Source organism: Topomyia yanbarensis, chromosome 3, assembly GCF_030247195.1.
Source record: "Topomyia yanbarensis strain Yona2022 chromosome 3, ASM3024719v1, whole genome shotgun sequence".
In the NCBI taxonomy this organism is placed as follows: Eukaryota; Metazoa; Arthropoda; class Insecta; order Diptera; family Culicidae; genus Topomyia; species Topomyia yanbarensis.
Window position 1 is genome coordinate 141,082,894 of NC_080672.1, and position 20,746 is coordinate 141,103,639.

Consider the following 20,746-nt stretch of genomic DNA (forward strand, 5'->3'; position numbering starts at 1 on the left):
TAAGCCTCTTCTCGCGTGAGTGAGAGAGAATTTCAATGCCTGGAGAAATGATAAACATCTTTCGTCCGCATTTAGGGGAATTATGGTTAAAACCGACACCTTAAGCTTAAATTTTTTTTTAAGTTGCCACAAAACCAATAAAATTATAGTTTTTATGCAGAATTCTTCTTCAGAAAATTCTAAACAAGACTTAATTTTTTCAGCGCTTCAAAAAATTAATTTCATTAAAAATTATTGGTTGTAAAACTTGGAAAACAAAGTGACTTGTTGTAGGCACTGCGGGTAAAACCGACACCCTATAGGGGTAAGATCGACACCCCCTTTAATTTATTTTCTCTCCACTTTATTAAAATCTTTATCTTTATTAAAAATGAGAAATATGCGTGAATAATAAAGTGTGAGTATGTATGATGCAAATATGTGCTTTTTATTGCTTCATCATGTAGTGAGGGGAAGAAAGTTCGAAAGTGTAGTGCTATAAATAAGAGTATTTTATGCTATAGGATTATTTATTGATGAGTATTTCCAAATAATCCTTGCGCACATCATTGCAACCTCCAGTGTCATTTTATTTCGTAAGAGAAGATTTGCAAGCGTTCTACGTTCTGCTAATTGGATTGATTCACTTATAAGTGACATACACACACTTCTTAGTAAAACTATCTTTTTCAGATTTGATTTTTCGGACTCTGATCATCAACGATCTATTGAGGTATACATAAGATCATTGCCTCATTGTGATAAAGTTCGTCTATGACAAACCAAGAGAACACTAGAAATTCGGTTTGATGAGCTTTTTGGAGAAATAGCAACAGCTTCGATAGAATCAGATAAGCAAAAATTCCAATTTTTGATTTTTAAAGAAACTTACAAGAAATAAACACAATAAAAGTATTTCTGTGTATTTCTGCTGATACCATAGTGTTCTAATAGGCTAATTGAAGTGTCACAAAGATCCCCAGTATTTTGAAATGAATCGCAAGTATACACAACCATCTTAACAGCGTGTCGGTTTTACCCTAACCATAGGGTGTCGGTTTTACCCCAACAGCGCACATTTTTTTATAAAAGCGATTAAAAATATTGAATTTCTCAAACTCGTTTTCAATGCACCTAGTTGATAATAGGACAGGCCGATAATAATAGGTACTGAAAAATGTGGTGATTTGAAAAGCTTTTGTTCGGTTAAAACCTTAAAATCTACCAACGAAATTTAACATCCAGACGAGTATGAACGCTGCTGTCGTATGTTTTGTTTATTTTTATGACATTCGGCGTACTAACGTAAATCCATTTTTTCTTCAAATGCTCTAAATAAACGTACTAATAATAATGTATCATTATGAAATGAATAAAAATTTGATTTCTAGGAAATGTTGTGGGGTGTCGGTTTTACCCACAGTGTCGGTTTTTCCCACAATTCCCCTAATGTTAAATTTCTCTTTTGATAATAGTCCGTTTTCAACAATCTATAGTTCGTTAGAAAAGTTTTCGTATATGCTTTCTAAAAAGTTATAAATTGTTTAGTTATGTCGTCAATTTCGGCAGCAAATTTAAAAAACTGCAGAAACGCCATTTTTGCATCTTCAAACATTCATATCTTGGAAACTAACCATCAGAATCAAAAACCATTTAATTTAACCATTTTTTCTGTCTGGGTGATAGGCCCTTTCATTTAAAATTGGTTTGGATAAGATCGGTTCAGCCATTGCTGAGAAACACGAATGAGAGTTTGTCCGTTACATACACACAGACACACATAGACATTGTCCCAAATCGTCGAACTGGGTCGATTGGTATATAAGACTCGGCCCTCCGGGCTTCGGAAAAAATCTTGAAAGTTTGAGCGAATTCTATACATTTCTTTTCTAAGAAATGTAAAAAGACAAAAAACTGCGGTCGACAACCGAACTGATAGCTGGAACTGTTTTAAATCTTGTCATGTCAAATTTACTTTGACATTTAATCTGACAATAAGGCCATTACAAATCTTTTTTAAAAATTATGTCCAAGCACAAATTTTTTTCTGAAGGGGGGGGCAAACAAAAAATAAATATTTATTTTTATAAACATATTTTTTTTCTTTTTACATTTTCTTTCGATTGTTCTCGTGGACGTTTCCGCAGGTTGATTTCGTGTAGCGAGGTTGCTATTTGTTTTACTTGAAAAATTCAAGCAAATATTACTGAATCAATCAAAAGTTCATATAAGAAAGGGATGCTAAAGTTTTCGTTTTAAATAATTTTCCGAACAGTGCAATTTCTGAATTCCCAATAAAAGCTTGAAAGTTCTCTAAGAACTTTATGTAAACATTTAAGAGTACTTTAAGGTATTAACTTTTGGTTGCTTGAATAGTTTTCGTTCCGTCGTGGCGGCACATGGACCGACTTTACACACAAGGCATGAAAATCGGTCAAAGATGACCCTGCTTGATAACAATGTACAGAAACAGGATTGCAACATTTCATTTATGGACTTTTGGAAAACATTCTGGAATGAATCCAAAGGTAAAGTGTGCGTCAATGGATTTATTTATCTCAGATATGGTTTTCTCTTACATTTTTTCTATTGCGTATTTCGTATACAGTAGCCTGGCGAACGTACATCCTGTACATACTATAATTTTTCGAACTCTAGTGGAAACATCAGCTTTGGTTTATCGCTTGTGCTTGAAGATTTGTTTGTTTGGTACATAATAGTAATTCGGCTCGGTTCCGTGTACATCTTCAAAATCTTTGCATTTTCTCCATCTTGTTGCGCAGTAGGTAGCTACATCAGAGAAATTCATTTTACAATCGTACGGATTTATGAAATGTATAGCAATTATCAATTCATTTTTGCCTTTTTCATATAAGGAAGACTGTGCAATCACTCTGAAACTCGACTTTTTAAGCTACACCCGGAGTGTCGAGTGTCATATACCACTAGATTCAGTTCGTCGATATCTGAAAATGTCTGTATGTTTTATAGTATGGTTAAATAGCTTCAAAAGTACATTGGCCCTAGGTGCGACTCACTTTTGTGCCTAACCACTACTAACAGTTCCTACTTTTCTTCCTTCCTTTTGTTCCACGAGACTGCATCGAAGCGTTATATCGTGAAGAGCCTGATTCAGTCTTAAGACAAAATGATACATTAGAGCGGTTTAGCTCCGAACACATATTCAGTCAATCGCAGCGGTGAACTTTCTTTAGCCATTTGGCTCCCGTTTCTGTGAACCATTTAGTTCCTGTTTTCGCGAGCCATCTCAATTCCTCGGCGGAAGTTCTCCCGATACCGATGCATCCTACTCAAAGGGCCAACCAGTACTTGGCGAGGACGGTTCGGCGATACCGGATGGAGCGTAGCATCTGGTTCGCTGCTTCTGGTTCGTTGAAAACTCGATGACCCACCGCTGGTGCTTCACTCGACCTACTCGATCTTGTCCCTGACGGTGAAACTAGTCTGCTCACATGCTTCGGTCCGGCGATTCCAGCTGGTTCGTGGTGCCAAGTACACTGGCGCCTCAAGCAAAGCTGTGGTTGCTCTCGCAGCCTTCCCCTTAACATAATCGTCATGACTTTAAAAGTTCAAGTCGATGATATATTCTCCGACCGCGATTTTCGCCTGTTGCTGTCTTTCGGCTGCTAGTCATCACCAACTCTGCTTTATGATGAGCAATCGTCTCCGTGTCGAGTGTCTCCTCTTTTAGCGATTGTCCGATTACTTGGAACACCACATCATCCGTGAAGCCGAAAATCGTTATATCTCTGGGAAGGTTCAGCTTCAATACTCCATCGTACACTGAGTTCCACAGCGTCGAGTCGAGGAACGTCAGTTGTAGTTGTGATTCTCCTTTGTCTGTCTCGTAGATCAGTGTTCGGTACTGAAAGTAGCTCTATAATATCCTGCAGGGTTTCTCATGCTGTACAGCGAATGGGCGATTGCCTCCCAGCTAGTACTATTGAAGCATTCTTCACGCCTAAGGTAACCACCACGCAATAACGATATCCTCATCTCTGCTGTCTCCACAGCTCCCACAACCGTTTGGATGGTATTCACTGTAGACCTGCCTATAAGGAAGCCGAATTGCATGACATGCCGTTCTCACGGTCCGCGTACTTCGTTAGCTTGTTCAGGATTACTCTCTCTCTCTCTCTCTCTCTCTCTCTCTCTCTCTCTCTCTCTCTCTCTCTCTCTCTCTCTCTCTCTCTCTCTCTCTCTCTAACATTACCAAGGTATACAGGGTGTTTGGTTCATGGTTAAGAATCTCTCGGGGGGTTATAGATTGTCACATTTGGAGAAAAAAATTGTTCTAAACATACCATCAAATCTCAACCGTTACAGAGTTATTGAACTTTTCGTGTAAAAAACTTATTTGTCTTAAAATACCTCTAACTTTAAAAGTATACTTTGTATTTTCAATATTTCAGTTCCATTCGAAAGGTGAGAAAATTTCCTATTGAATGGTGTTCTCATATCTTTTAAGTAATTAGTTTTAATTACCTTTTAGCTGCAAAGTATTTAAAAGCTAGTGTTTTTGAGGAGGTTTTTGCTAATTTTCTCGAAATAATGAAGTATGATTATAGCAATATCCATTATCCAAAAGTTGGGTTTTAGGACGATTCATAATTTGTTCTTGGACGTCATATTTCTATCTCTTCTCATTTCTTTGTAATTTCATTACTATACTTTTCCTGTAACCGACTTGCAAGTGCTTAAAAGACTCTAATCTAAAAAATATGCTTTATATCGTTATTTACAAGATTTCATTGGAAAGCTGAGAAAATGTCCTATCAGTGTATGTACAAATATCTTTTAGTTAAGTGTACTAAATGATTTTTTACTAACGAAATAACTCAAAATTTGTGTTTTTTTGGAGACTTTTTTAATTATTCTAATTATTAATCAACAAAATTTATCGTTACTATTCTTCATTTGATGCCCCTTAATATTCTCTATAACTTTTTATTTGACACTTTGTCTATATCTCTTTTCATTTTGCTGCTATTTAATAGTTAACACAGCATGAGCTCGCCACAAATGTAGTGGGTTCGAAATCGTTATTTTTGCATATGAAACGATGTGATAAAAACGATTTTGCGTCGAAACCAAAAGAGATAATTGAATGGAGTCAAAGAAAGAACTGTAGAATTTGCTGAGATGCATTTTTTCCATGATAATAATGGTGATGTTTATTATTTACTATTTTAAGAAAATTAACGAAAATGCTAATAATAGAACTAACTTTAAACTAATTCACTTTTAAAAGAATACTAAATTCACTTAACTGAAAAGTATTACTACATTTTTCACTGTAAAATTTTCCTGGCTTTCGAATAAAAAGAAAAACAGTACAATAAGTGCCATAATTTTTCAATTAGAGCTGGTACTAGTGAAAATGAGATAAAAATATCAAAGTTGAATAACTCAAAATCATGAAAATAAGAAAAGATAAGTGTATCATGTCAAAGAACGAATTAAGCAGCTCATCAAGACTAACAATCTGAATTATTAAAATGATAAGGTTAACTATAAGGATTTTCAAGAAATGAACGAAAAATCGTTCAAAATTGTTTAATTTTCAATAAATTACTTTGAAAAGGCTACTTAAACTCATTAGCTGAAACATGTAAGGGCATCACTCAATGCGAAATTTTCTCACCTTTCGAATGGAACTAAAATATTTAAAATACAAAGTATACTTTTAAAGTTAGAGGTACTTTAAGACAAATAAGTTTTTACACAAAAAGTTCAATAACTCTGTAACGGTTGAGATTTGATAGTATGTGTAGAACAATTTTTTTCTCCAAATATGGCAGTCTATCATCCCCCGAGAGATTCTTAACCATGAACCAAACACCCTGTATATTGACTACGCTGAAAGATCTCCATGTTTTCCCGGCATCGAAAGCAACATCAGCTTTTATCGCTTCCAATTATCGGATCGCTTTGAACATATCCGGGCTCTCATGTATCGCTTCACTTTTATGGCTTTCAACATCTCGATCAGCTGTTTGTTGGTAAATCGATCTTCATCTTTGTGATCATCCTCCTCACTGTACGGCGAAAATAGATTCATGTTGCGGGGAAAACCTTTCGATGGTGACCTCCATCTTCTCCGGGCACCTTTCAGGTGGTGCAGCTGAGCCTTTTATCTTGGTTATGCCAACTTTGTAGGTGTCTCCTAAGGAAATTCGCGTTGGCTTTGTGGCAATGCTTTCTTGTTCAGCTTGACTGCTTTGTTGAGAGCGGTTCTGAGCCGTGAAGCGCACCTTTGGGGTCATTTGGTCCGTCTTCTCTCGCGTTTTCGTTTACGTCCATGTCGTCATCGGTACTGCATTCATCTTGCTCATCGTCGGATGTTCTTATTTGTTGTTTGTGCTTACGGGTCGCTATTGTAAATCCTTCTTCATCGGAATTAGATTCCTTATTGGTGGTGTTGGTTGTTGGTTTGGAAACATTTGCTATAATCGTTGTTACTTCGATGTTGGTAATGGCAGTTGGTTTAGTGGTACTGGGTCCGATCATTGTTGAGCTGGGATTTGTGAATGCCCGATCTGCAGTCGTTGGTTTATCAACTGGTTGTGGTTGTGATGCTATACCGGCTTTGGTCGTATCAGGTGGAATTTCTTTAGAAGTCTCTGCGCAAGGTTTCCCGGGGTGTAGCGGATGATCACAAGATTGACAGGTGAGTGACTAGTGTTCGTTGAGAATATTCAACACCATGAGGTGATTTGCATGTGAAAGTCAAGTAAGAGGGAATAGGTTTTGTAGGACGCATTCTCACCACACGAACGCCGTTGTGGAGTCTTGGGAAGAAGTTCCTCCAAGTATCCTCCTTAACACTATTCACTTCTCCGTATTTTGACATGATTTGTTTGATAGTGGAGGAACTAGTACGTGGTGCCAGGTCATGTATATTTATTTCAATACTGTCAACATCTATATACGTTGGGATACTGTATAAAATGTCATTACATTCGATGACGTGTTTCATGTTGTTCTGGGAAGCGAATGATTCTGCTTGACTAATGTTTTTTAACATAATCAGTACCGCATGACGTAAATGGTGGAATTGCACCGCATAAAGTACCGAAAGCTACGTTGAACTTCAAGTTCACCTTCAACATTTGCTCCACTTCACGAATTGATGGTCTTACCGGACATTTCGAGTAGTCAACAGCAACACAGTTTGCCCGCACCGTCATATACACTAGGTAGAAGGAATCAATTTTTGCCTTTGCAAATAGACCAAGCGTCGAGTAAATTTGATTACTTGCCCTGCTATAGCAGCGGAGCGATTTCTAGCTTCTGAACTGAGTGAGATGAGAAACCGAAGTGATCTCCGACTTCTTCTCCAAGCTCGGAGGCAACTTTTTTTTATTTCGATTATAGAGGTTTTAACCTTAAGGTCATTCGCCTCTTCGGGTTAGAAAAATCTCTTATGAAAAATTTCTAACCCTATGTGCGGACTCGATAATCGTCGTATTGCACCCGGGGACCGTTTCTCGGTTTCCCATCCCTTGGTATGGTCGCAATACACGCCCTTGTTAGTAGTGACGTGAATTCATTCGCATTTAGGTTGAAGAGGATACCCTCAAATTCAAGTTCCTCGACGGACACCATCCTGTGAAAGATCGGTGTTTTCCAACTTCACTCGTTTATATATCTCCCACATATTCAAACCGTGTCCTGTTATCAATGCTATACCAGCTCGCTTGGAGGTCGCTGTGGATATATCCTCGCACACTTTTCAGTCCATCTTTCCGGTTACTCCAAGGCTACAAAAATTGACAACGATAATGGATTCTCGGCTCTCCCTGCGGTAAGTGCCGATGATACCATTATTTGTAAGATCTATATTTAGCTTTGCTAGAGCATTCTTGATCGCTGATGGCCAGGCAAAGTCCTTTTGATTCCAGCGTCTATCTCGAAAATTTCGCATGTTTCTGGTTCTTGGAATATTTAAGAATTAAAGTCTCTTCGGCTTCTTGGAAAACGTCTTATTCGATTTTCACAAGCTTAGTCTTAAATGGAAGGTTTAATAGCAGATTTTGATCTGGTCAAGTTCATACGAATCGCACATATGGCTGCGGAAATACGGTATGAACGATCCCATATGAAATCTTTAAATGTCAAAAACCTTTCGGTAAAGCTCATGTATATTGAATATTGAACCACATATAAAACGCCAGGAGTCTGATTTGAATTCAGATTGTTTCCGTATCGAAATTATTTTCGAATGCAACGATCGATTCTGTTTCTATCGACTGTTGCGTTTAATATGGAATCGATTCAGAAGTCGGTCAGTATTAGCCTTTCCATGAGATATTTGTTTGATAATACATTGGCGGGTCCTTCCTTCCGCGACCAGCAAACGCTTCATTTGATGTTGGACTGAATTGACGGATTCATTTAAACTTCATATTTACCCGAGAATGGTCAAAATGAAAATTATCATGGGAAGGTAATTTCTAAAACTACCATAATAGTTTTCAGTGACGAAAAGCAAAACTCTATGGAAGCTGTTGTTGTTCTATAAAACGTTAAAAATTTCTGAATTCTGATTATTTAAAAAAAATTATTTGCCCCCTGATTTTTTTCAGCGATTTTGAAGGGGGGGGGTGACATAATTTTTAAAAAAGATTTGTAATGGCCTAATTAGAAATGTTACCAGATGAATTTACACTACCAACGTCTTCTTTAGAGAGTTTTTGACATGTGTCCAACTAGCGATTACTACTAACTTTTTGTGCTAAAAAATCGGGTCGTATTTTATTCCAACCAAACCGTATTTTTTTCCGTAATGCATGATTTATCTTTAATTCAACATAAATCTAGAAATCAACAAGTAATTCTTGTAAAAATTGAATAGCGAAATTATTTGAACCGTTTAATCATTTCAGAAATAAACATTTTGAATCATATCATACAGTAGTAATTAATGAAACGTATTCGGCAATTAACTGTATAACATGGTCTGAGGTAATAATATTACACGAGAAAGCTCTTAATAAAGGTTTTATATGCAGCATGACATGAAAAATAGTGATTTTTACACAATTCTTTGTCAGTTAAGTTGACTCACATTAGTGATTTTGAGTGCATTAGCAATCCATCAAATTCACTCAAAATCCCTCAACATCGACTGCTCTTGTCAGTATTTAAGTTAGTTCCGTATGGCAAGGTACTTATTTTGCGGTTATGGATTCAGTTTTATTGGATTGCTGTTGTCGAAATGCATTAAGCCAGGCCCATAAATGCAAAGAAGAAATTGACGCATCGTCTGTCCCACAAAAAGCGAATCACAGAGCAAATGATTTATTCATCCTGAATTGAATGTCAAAAAGAATGGTGATCTTACAATGCTGTATTTACAGTCCTATTGTATAGAAAATTGACAATTTGCAAGTGATCATCCGAAACACCACGGCTCAAATTTACTGACGAGGAACCACACGGAAATAGATGCAATTCATTATGTACTCTGGTACTAGACGAGGGAAATCTATACCCGGCATAGTTTGCTGTGGTTTCTGTGGTTTTCCTGGTGTACGTACTGTGTCAAAACGATCAAAACACGCTTCGAATGACAGCTCTGTTCAATTTATCACAACGTGTCATGCCGGCATCGTCAAAAGTGCCGCCGCTCTTTGAAAGATGGTTGTAAAGGTGAGTAGTAGGCAACCGACCAGTCCGAGCCATACAGTCTACTGCGAATGATATGGCGGCTCCTTCTTTTGTTGCTGCTCTGCTGTTTATGTTTTATGAGCTAAGTGTAAGGTGCAAAACATTCCGCCAATGCAAAAAAGGAAAAAAACAAGGCGATAATGAAGAAATACTGGCAAAGTAGCGACAACAAAACACCTAATTGTTGAGTTACACAGAGTTATGCGATATTCGGTTGAATTGGATAAACAAGGGTACCGCAAAAGATTCTGGTTTGTTCTCATATCTAAAAATGATTTGAACATTCAACGCGAAAATGACAGCTAAAGCTATCTTTTATTAAATTGTTTTTAAGTTTTGGGTTTTCCAAAAAAATTGCAACTCGCTAAAAAATTCATAAAATTACGCTGCCGATAGACTTTTAATAATAGTGATTTAATTTTTTAATAAGCAATATAAACTAGCTCTTATTTTGCGATTTTTAAGACGACAAAAATAATTGTTACCTAAATTTTTACCAAAAAATCGCCTAAAAACCTGTCATCTGAGCTTTAAGTGAATATCCAAAGTAAGCCAAGTCTACAACCTACATTTGATTCATCAATAAAAAATATAATTTCCATTTCATCGTTCAGTGGTGGAAAATTTGAAGTAACCCATATTTAAATTGGTGTGAAAAGAAGCCATTTTTTCTGTAGTCTAATAATATTATTAACGGGGTAGAGGGACTAGAAATAAAACGAAGCAGCAAAGAATTTATAACATATTTTAATAACACTCAAAACAAAACAAAATTTAATTTGCGATTGAGTACGATATTCATTTCATTTCAATCCTTTTTATTATTTTTCCGTTCCTCGCAAATTTCAAAGTGGTACACGAATAGAAATCGACAAGAAACTTAACGTAAGAAAATATTTGATAATCAACAATCATCTAGAATCTTTTTGCCTTTCTCATATAGAATCGGCAATTTATTCCCGGCCCGGAGGGCCGAGTGTCATATGCCATTCGACTCAGTTCGTCGAGATCGGAAAGGTCTGTGTGTATTTTTGTGTGTGTATGTGTGTATGTGGAAAAAATGTCACCTATGTTTCTCAGAGATGGCTGGACCGATATGCACCGATAGTCTCAAATGAAAGGTACAACCTTCTCATCGGCTGCCCTTAATTTTTTTTAATGATTGAACTTCCGGTTCCGGAGTTACGGGTGTAAGAGCGCGACCACCAAGCGAATCCTCATATAAGCTGAAATGAAAAATTCTCAAAAGGGGGAGTAAGGGAAAATTTCAAAATCGAATTTGCATTGTTGATGCCAAATGATTTTAAAATGCATAAAACGTTGAGATTTGATGAAATCTTGAAAAAAAATTTGACGGTAATTGACTTTTTTGGACTTTGGCACATTTTTGCCTTTCTCATATAGAAAGGTTACGCAATCACTCTCAAAATCGTCAACCTCTTCCCGGTCCGGAGGGCCGAATATCATATGCCATTCGACTCAGTTCGTTGAGATCGGAAAATGTCTGTGTGTATTTTTGTGTGTGTATGTGTGTATGAGTGTATGTGGAAAGAAAATGTCACCTTTGTTTCTCAGAGATGGCTGGACCGATTTACATAAACTTAGTCTCATATGAAAGATAATATCTTCCCATCGGCTGCTATTGAATTTTTTTTTTATTGATCCGACTTCCGGTTGCAGAGTTACGGGTGCAAGAGTGCGGCTACACAGCGAATCCCATATAAACTAAAATGAAAAATTCTCAAAGGGGGGAGTAAGGGAAAATTTCAAAAGCGAGTTTCCATTTTTGATGCCAAATGACTATAAAATGCATGAAACGTTGAGATTTGACGAAATCGCAAAAAATGACTTTGGACTGCAATCACTCTAAAAATCGTCAACCTGATCCCGGCCAATTTTTTTTTTACCTACATAGGCTTCGATAGGAGTATGCAATGAGGGGTTGCTAATTTATAATTAAAACTAGTTTAAAATTTCTTAACAAGTTGAAAATTTTCGGCAGGGTCGGGACCCCCCGGATTTTCCTCCTTGATCCGCCGCTGGTTTCAAGCAACGTTTCAGTATCGACACATAATATCTCAAGATCTTGGCTGTCGATTTATTGTATGTATGTGCAAATCGTACTGAATATGCAATATACATTTCCATCATTGTATTGAACATAACCAGCCATGGAATCGTAGTTTGGACAAATGAGAAAGGCACAATTGCACCACTAGGTGGATTAAAACAGATTTTTTTTGTTCGATTATAGAGAGTCATTCGCCTCTTTTTTCGGGTTAGAGATATCTCTTTAGAAAAATCTCTAACCCTATGTGCGGTGTTGGGAATCGCACCCAGGTGAGATTGCACAAGGCAAACGATTTACCAACTACGCTATGCCCGACCCTTTGATCTCATCGATAATCTGAAAGTGATGATTGATGAAATAAAAATTTTGATTCCGGACTACACCATTTGGGAGTCAATTCGAGTTATAATAGGTGCAACAGAGGTGTGGATAATACGATATGAACAGATGAAAATATTGTCAAAATGAAGTTTTTTATGAAAACATTTGATAACTTTATTTCCTGCCTACTAAACGATGACTAATAGGCACGAAAGTTCAGCTAACAACCATAACTGACAAAATAAACAAATAGACTACGTTATTATATGCACAATAGACCAGCAACAATTTTTTCTCGGAACACTGTTAAATCAAATGGGAATTGGCTTTACATACCATATGTCAAATTTGAGCTTTTTCTGAAAACTCTAGTTCACTCACAAGAGTTTTCAAGTTTGTATGGTAAAATATATGAAAAATAGGCAAAAGAAACAATAAATTCATTAAAAAATGCCAGTATCATCTTGTGTATCCCATAATCTGCAGATATATCGCTGAAGGTGTAAGGATCCACATTGCCGAAGACTGCAAAAGATATTCTCATATAAAATTATGTGCTGCCTCTCTTTCTCGCACATGCTTAGAATAGGCAATTTCAAAAAAAAAATCGGTTGGTCTTCAAAGTTAAGTAACTTTGTCGGGAAACCTCCAATCAATATGCAACCTTCAACAAAGCTGTTCGTTATAAAATAAGCTATGCGGCTAAAATTTTTGAGGTATGCAAAGTTACTGTGGAATTTTTTATTTAATTTAAAGTTTTTATTTCCGAGTTTCCTTATATATTACTATAGAAACTTCAAAGCTCTTGTGGGTGAACTAGAGTTATCAGAAAAAGCTCATATTTTGCATATGATTTGTGCATCCAATTACCATTTGAATTAGCAGTGTTCCGAAAAAAAGTCAAAATTGTTGCCGGTCTAATGCACAAGCTTCAATCACAGGAGAAAGTCATGACAGTTGTGCCTACGGTAAATCAGTGTTTCATTTCTTCTCCTTTTGGAAATAACCCCCTTTTCATCATCTCTTGACCAGTCCATTTCAAATGATACCCAATATGGTAGATTTCACTGTTTTGTGGTAACCGGAAGCCACAATCTCGAATTTGAATGTGGCCTCAATCATCAATTTCCGTCATCTACTCACCATAATCTTTCAAATGATACCAAAAAAATTTTACATTTTAACGACATGCAATTTGTTAGAGATTACTGGGTAGGAAAGTTATGAAAATTTAGAGCCATAGAACACAAATGAGAACAAGAATGTGAAGGATACAGATCGGAAAGCTAAAAGTGGCAGGGTCATTAGAACATGAGTAATACCTGACGGGCTTAACCTTGGTCTTCTGTTGATGGGGGTCGAGCTTAGAAAGCATAACTAAGAATCACTTAAGTCCACCGACATGCCTCCTGGTGAAGACAGACTTGTCCCTCTTTTTCCGTGAGAACCGACAAAAGAAAAACCACGTAAGATCACCACTGAAAACCTGTCGACGATTAGCATCAATGAAATTGCTGCTGTTCAGAAAAGCGTGGAATAGGGTCATATGAGCAAGCTTAGAGTTTCCCAGGGATTTAACCTTTTCTCTCCTCGCAGGGGTCAGGATATTTTGGCCAGTGCTGTGCAATCTCACGATGATCTTTGAATTGTGACGGTAAATATGAAGTGACCGTATCTCCACAAAAATAACCGATTCATCCTCTTTTGTCTAACAGGTTTGCCATCAGTACCGCGATGGAGCTCAGCACTGATTTTGGCATTAAATGGGAATCACCTGAGCCTGCGGGCGTGTCCGGACAAGCGTTTTTTGTTATTTTGAAGTAACAACTTTTAATTATCACACTGTATACAGGGTGTTTGGTTCATGATTAAGAATCTCTCGAGGGGTGATTGACTGTCATATTTGGAGGAAAAAATCGTTCTACACATACCATCAAATCTCAACCGTTACAGAGTTATTCAACTTTTTGGGAAAAAAACTTATTTATCTTAAAATACCTCTAACTCGAAAAATATACCTCGTATTTTAAATCTTCTAATTTCATTGGAAAGGTAAAAAATTTTCTATTGAACATTGTTCTCTTATCTTTCAGTTAATTAGTTTTAATTACCTTTTAGCTGTAAAGTAGTTCAAAGTTGGTGTTTTTGATGATGTTTTTGTTAATTTTCTCAAAATAATGAATTATGATTATAGCAATATCTATTATCCAAAAGATGGGTTTGAGGACGTTTTATAATTTGTTTTTCAACATGATATTCCTATCTCTTCTCATTTCCTTGTAATTTCGCTTCTAATTTTTTCCTGTAATCGACGTGCAAGTGCTTAAAAGACTCTTATCTAAAAATATGCTTTATATCGTTATTACCATGGTTTCATTGGAAAGTTGATGATTTCCTTTCGACGTATGTACAGATATCTTTAAGTTAAGTGTACTAAATGATGTTTTACTAGCAAAATAATTCAAAATTAGCGTTTTTTGGAGAGATTTGTAATTATTCAAATCATAAATCAATTAAATTTATCATCGCTATTGTTCATTTGGTACCCCTTAATATCCTCTACAACTTGTTATTTGACACATTATCCCTAGCGCTTTTCATTTCGCTGCAATTTAATAGTTAACACAGCATGACCTCGTCACAAATGTAGTGGGTTCGAATTGTTGTTTTTCCACATGCAACGAGGTGATAAAAATGATTTTGTTTCGAAACTAAAAGAGATAATTGAATGAAGCCAAAGAAAGAATTGTAGAACTTGCTGAGATGCATTAATTTCATAATAATAATGGTCCTGTTTCTTATTTACTATTTAAAGAAAATAACGAAAATGCTAATAATAACACTAAATTTAAACTAATTAACTTCTAAAAGAATACTAAATACCCTTAACTGGTAGGTATTTCTACTTTTTTCTATGCAAAATTTTCCTGGCTTTCGAATAAATATAAAAAGGTACAATAAGTGCCATACTTTTTCAATAAGAGCTATTATAAGTGAATATGAGATAAAAATATCTAAGTTCAATAACCAAAACACACGAAAACAAGGACAGATAAGTGTATCATGTCAAGGAACAAATTATGCAACTCTTCAAGACTAAAATTTTGAATTATTAAAATGGTGATGTTACCTATTAAGATTTTTGCGAAATGAAGGAAAAATCGATCAAAATTGTTAAATTTAAAAAAAATTACTGTGAAAAGCTTACTTAACTTCATTAGCTGAAACAATTGAGGACATTTTTCAATGGAAAATTTTCTCACCTATCCAATGGATCTAAAACATTTGAAATACAAAGTATGTTTTTTTAGTTAGAGCTATTTTAAGACAACTAAGTTTTTAACACAAAAAATTCAATAACTTGGTAACGGTTGAGATTTAAAGGTATGTGTAGAACGATTTTTTTCTCCAAATATGATAGTCAATCATCCCTCAAGAGGTTCTTAACCAGGAACCAAACGCCCATATACCCACATTATCAGTTGAAAAGAAATTGAGGAGAAGGTTTTCTGTAGACATATGTCTTTAAATATCATACTTCGCCATTATTTCTCGAGAACGAGTATCTTCTAGATCTTTACTGGTGGTATTCTGGAGTCTCCCCTTAAAGTGTATCATGACGGTATATTCCATTGCCTTTATCGCGAGTTGCTCAGGAATTAAGTGTTGTGGATGACCGTGGTTGATAAGGTTATGATTTGTTTGGCAAACAGTATATAAGCTTTATTCTACATCTCGACGGAGCGATTTTTTCGAACGAATTTGATCTGTATTCCCAAAATCAAATGGAAGTTTGGTTCAATCGAAGTACATCAGTTCAATTAATCCGTCGTAATACAGAATAAGTCTGATAATAGGATATCGTATTCGTATGTTATTTGTTTGTGTTACTATGTTTTTAATTTTAAATATTTTTACCTTAGTCCTGAACATTTACCTAAATTATTATTCGTAGCGCGTTACATTTATATTTCCATATTTTTTATAATTGTTGGATGAAGTGAATGTTATTTACACACTTTTGTATGTACTGATTTGAACATGATCAGAGCGGCTACAACAAATTAATTGCTGATAACTATACGATCATTAACATAAAGTCGTCGTCTTGACATTAAAAATGACATTAAACATCGATTTTCGTCGTACCATTTCTTCTCATTTGCCTCTTTTCGACATCTCTTGATACTAAACGTGATGGGAGTTTTTATTGTTTTGTGGTTACCAGAAGGCGCAATCATGAATTTCAAAATGGCTTCAATCATCAATTTTTGTCATCTACTGACTACAATCTTTCAAATCATACCCATATTTATGGTAGTCTTAACTGTTTTGTGGTTGCCGAAAGCCGCCATCTTGAATTTCAAAATGGCTCCAACCACGAGTTTCCGCCATCTACTGCGCTAGACTTTTCAAATGATATCAATATTGCGATCATTATGGATGTCAAAATGATTTTAATCGTTAACTTCTGTTACCTATCACCAGAGACTATCAACTTGAACTTTTCAACGATTTCGACTGTTAACACGAATCTCATTTGACTGGTGTTCACTGGATCAATTGAATGCGGTATATTTTCATTTGGAAGGATCAAATGAAGGAGGTTGAACTGCGACTCATTTAAAAGCGACGGTGAATAAAGAACCATGAATTGAACATCAGTTTGAAATCAACAGATGTGTTAAATGAATATGAATCTTGCAACAGTGGACTGACTGTCTGCGTCCATTCAGTTTCGCTTTAGTGACCTAAAATTTTACTGCACGATGCACTATGAATTTCAATTGATCTAAATATTCACATGCGACAAAACATTCTTAGCAAAGTCGCATGTGAATAGCTATAGCCAAATCGTTTGAATATTGCCTTGTCAGTTTGCTGAAACAAATCGACCTTGTTCTGTTCTGCAGCTGGTGCTGCTAACACTTCAGTGTGAAATAGCTCTCTACAGACAATTACTTACCAGGCCAGCTGCCATCATAGCGATCTGAAAGAGAGAAACAATAAATTAAATTAGTCGATGTCTACTGAATATTAATATAGCAGATAATCGGCACTAAAATCGTTTCACGCCAGATGCTAAATCCTTCATCTAAAGTCAATATAAGCATAAACCATCACGTCGGTCGCAATAGGCTACCAACCCACCACTAAACCGTGGCTATAAAGCTGAAGGCCAAATTGGAGCCCCGAAATGCAAAGCAAACTACCTGAAAGCCCATTGAAATGCCGTCCGCCCGTTCGACCGTCAAATTTGAATTGGAAAGCCATAAACGGTTCATGACAATCGTCGATTTGCATGTTTATAAAATATCGTCTAATTTCGCACAGTCATTAGCGCTGAATTGTAACAGATAAGTTGTTGGTTGTTATTTCCATATCGACAGTATCCAATCGGGGAATTTTCTTTTAGTGTTGATACTACGTCCTGCAGTCCTATGAACATTCGATCTACAGTGCAATGACCAATGTTTTTATTATTCTTTCAATATCCTTGGCCCTAAATTTCGATGACAACATTTAGTCAACCGCTACAATCAATGCCGGTATTATAGAATCACCAGATGACGATTGGATAATACCATATGTTATCGCTTATCGAATTCCGCGCAGGAGGTAGCCTCAGAGAAGGTTAATTATAGTTTGAACTTGTCGACGATTAAACTCAATTAGTTGCCCATTTGCAATTCAATTAAAACTTATACCTGTGCGAGTACAATGTCGGGCCAAGCGGTGCAAGTAAGTCCCACCATGAAAGTGAATGAAGCGCGATGCGATGCGGGACACTGTCAGTGCTGGCTGGATAGTTCCAGCGGCAGATTCGACAAGTCGTCGCTAACAAGCTTCAAGGTGAACCGTAAAGATCTATGACGTGTTTAACATTTTAGTGTGACCTGCTTTGGTCGGTGGATGGTAGCTCAGTGGTTACTGGCCTTTCTCTTCACATTTCAGGATTTGAAAATGCGGTTCTCCGGTTGGGGTAGATTATACGCAGTCAGCATCCGCTGCAAGAGCCGAACAATGCAAGGGTCCTTGTCATTAATAGTTTATTTATGTTTTCGCATTCGGTTGCTGTCGTTAAGTTGGTCGATATCTGTATCAAATTGATTGCTTGTTGTTTTTTCTTAGTTCAAGAGATTTTTTGTGGTCTTGTCACTGGCACCTGGGTGTTATGCCAACGATATATACCAGTTTTCACATTATCGTAAGAAATTCGATGCACGTATGGAATGCATGGTTGGATGAATTCATGGACATTCATTCAGTTTGTTTTCCGGTAAGCGTAATCCGCTATTATTGCGTTTTTATGAGGCCCACAGCCTTGGGTTGGATAGATTTTTTCTTAACAGGTGATCGAAATATCGTTATCCTAAAGCGGCTCTTTCGTAACGTAGTATTAATTGGAGAATCTAATGCTGACCTACTTTGTTAAGGGGTTACATACCATTTAATTTTTCAAAAAAGCCCTTATTTATCTCATTAGTCCGCTTGTCACACTTTTCGATTGTAATTTGGTTTGCAGTTATTGTATTGCGTTTAAATGGGTATCAGCATGCTTACTTGGTTCTTAAAAAGCAGTAACAGAAAAATCTGCTCGGAAAATGTAAAATACTCGCGTTCGAGAGAAGTAAAAAATTTAGTACCACGCGCCTTTATTCATCCTACCATTTGACCTAATGCGTTGAATAGAGAGAGTAGAAACTGCTCTAACTAATGCCTTCAAATGGGTGGAATGAATACAGGAGCTAAGATGAATTTGAGCACAGTAACCCTACTATATTTGAAAGTACAACTCCTTGGGAATACTTTCCCAAATTTTTATAGAGTTCTGAGTAATAGATCGAAAGTTACAGCTCTTCGAAGCGCGCCTCGTGTATCAAGATTATTTATTTTTTTGAAGTAGAATATGGGGTCCCGTTTCAAAAATTTCAGTTGAGAAATTTTCCCAGGTTTGAAATGCGAATATCTTACGTTCTACTGATCGATATCGCAATATTTTTGCACTATCTGATCGGAAATTCGTGCACGTATTTCGTATTAAATTTTAGAATTAGTGCGACTACTACAAATAAACCAAAACAAGGATTTTTAGAAAATCGTTCGAAAACAGCGAGGAAAATGCGCAATTAGCAAGCACATCTCACGCAGAGCCGTCAAAAAGGAGCATATAAGCGTTTCATTACATACAGGAATGTTATATATACAGGTCACGCGAGCTTGTTTTGTATCAGTGGATGCTCGCTTACCACACGAGCAACATGCTCGTCCGGACGGTACAATGAGCGGTATCATGTTTGCGTTCCCGTACCAAGCATCATCGCAAGGTTCTTCGTGATAAAATCCAAGAAATCCGCCATTCGGCGTTTAGCTCGTCATGGTGGTGTAAAACACATCTCCGATTTAATCTACGAATGTTGATGGTGCAGGAAAATGTCATCCGAGATGCCGTGACCTACACTGAACACGCCAAGCGCATGTATTTCAGTACGCAAATTGCAAATGTAACCTGAAACAAACTGGAGTGAAGTGGAAAACATTTTTACTAGGCGCATTCAAAAAAGGTTTCAATTCTCAAACATTTTACCAAGGTTCCGTATTACATTACTCTCTTTACCCTGAGTGTTTGATAATCTCCATATTGGAAACACAATTTCAAATTTGTTCTTTATCACAAATATGTGGTCGTCCTGAAAAGGACGGTTTTTACAAGAGCATTTCTTTCTCAGCGTTAAATTTATACTTTCTTTGCGGTCTTCTTGGGCAGCAGTACAGCTTGAATATTGGGCAACACACCGACCTGAGCAATGGTTACTCTGGAAAGCAGTTTGTTCAACACTTCGTCGTTACGAATCCCCAGCTGCAGATAGCGTGGGATAATTTTTGTTGTCACGGGCAGCATTTCCTACCAATTCCAACACTTCAGCAGCAAGGTTTCCATTACAGCTGCTAAATGAACGGGCGCTCGGACACGTTCAGCATAATTTGCTTTCCACAGTAGACGGTGAATTCGGCTCACGGCAACTTGAAGACAGGCGCGATTCGAGCGGACTTTGTCTTTCTCTTAACTTTGCCACCTTCGTTCGTAACACTAAAATAGAGCGAACACTGTTACCTTCCGCGCGAAAAGCCCGTCTTTATATACCCGCTTTGATGTGTATCGAAGGGGTGGAGCTTCGAAGAACACATATTGAGGACAACACAAAAAAGGACGAGCTTACATTGTGCTGTAGTCAGGTATAAAAACTCAGCATGCTGTTACTCACGCTCAGTTCGTTTGCAGCATCGGAACTGTGCGTCGGTCGAACCTCCGAACAATAACCTCCCGCGAAATTCAAACCGCCGTCCGTTTGCTGCTGTCAGAATGGTTGGCCAAGCACGCCGTCTCAAATGGCACCAAAGCTGTTACCATATATAGCAGCTCCAAGTAAATTCCGAACACTGCCCAAACAAAAAACCCTTTTCTGGGCCATCAATTTATCGACAAAGAATCGAATTGAAGTTTTGTTATTACAAGCATCTGAAAGTTGCTTGCGTTGGATGGTAAGTGAGCCACTTGTGAACAATATCGTCGCTTTCACGTAGAATGGCACAAAATAAAACGTTATTTGTGTGAAAATTTTCGGCATAGACTACATATTAAGAAGACTGATATCTCTTTCCTTCCCCATACAAACGAGA

The 20,746-nt window shown here is 36.9% G+C and overlaps 1 protein-coding gene across 1 annotated transcript in view; it reads right to left on the reverse strand.

The window, feature by feature from the left end:
• LOC131692910 (myosin-G heavy chain) overlaps positions 1-20,746 on the reverse strand; it is a 271,448-nt gene that overhangs the window by 162,426 nt on the left and 88,276 nt on the right. The window contains exon 4 of the mRNA XM_058980305.1: positions 17,031-17,054. Coding sequence (XP_058836288.1) covers positions 17,031-17,054 — 24 coding nt within the window. The remainder of the gene's footprint in view (positions 1-17,030; positions 17,055-20,746) is intronic.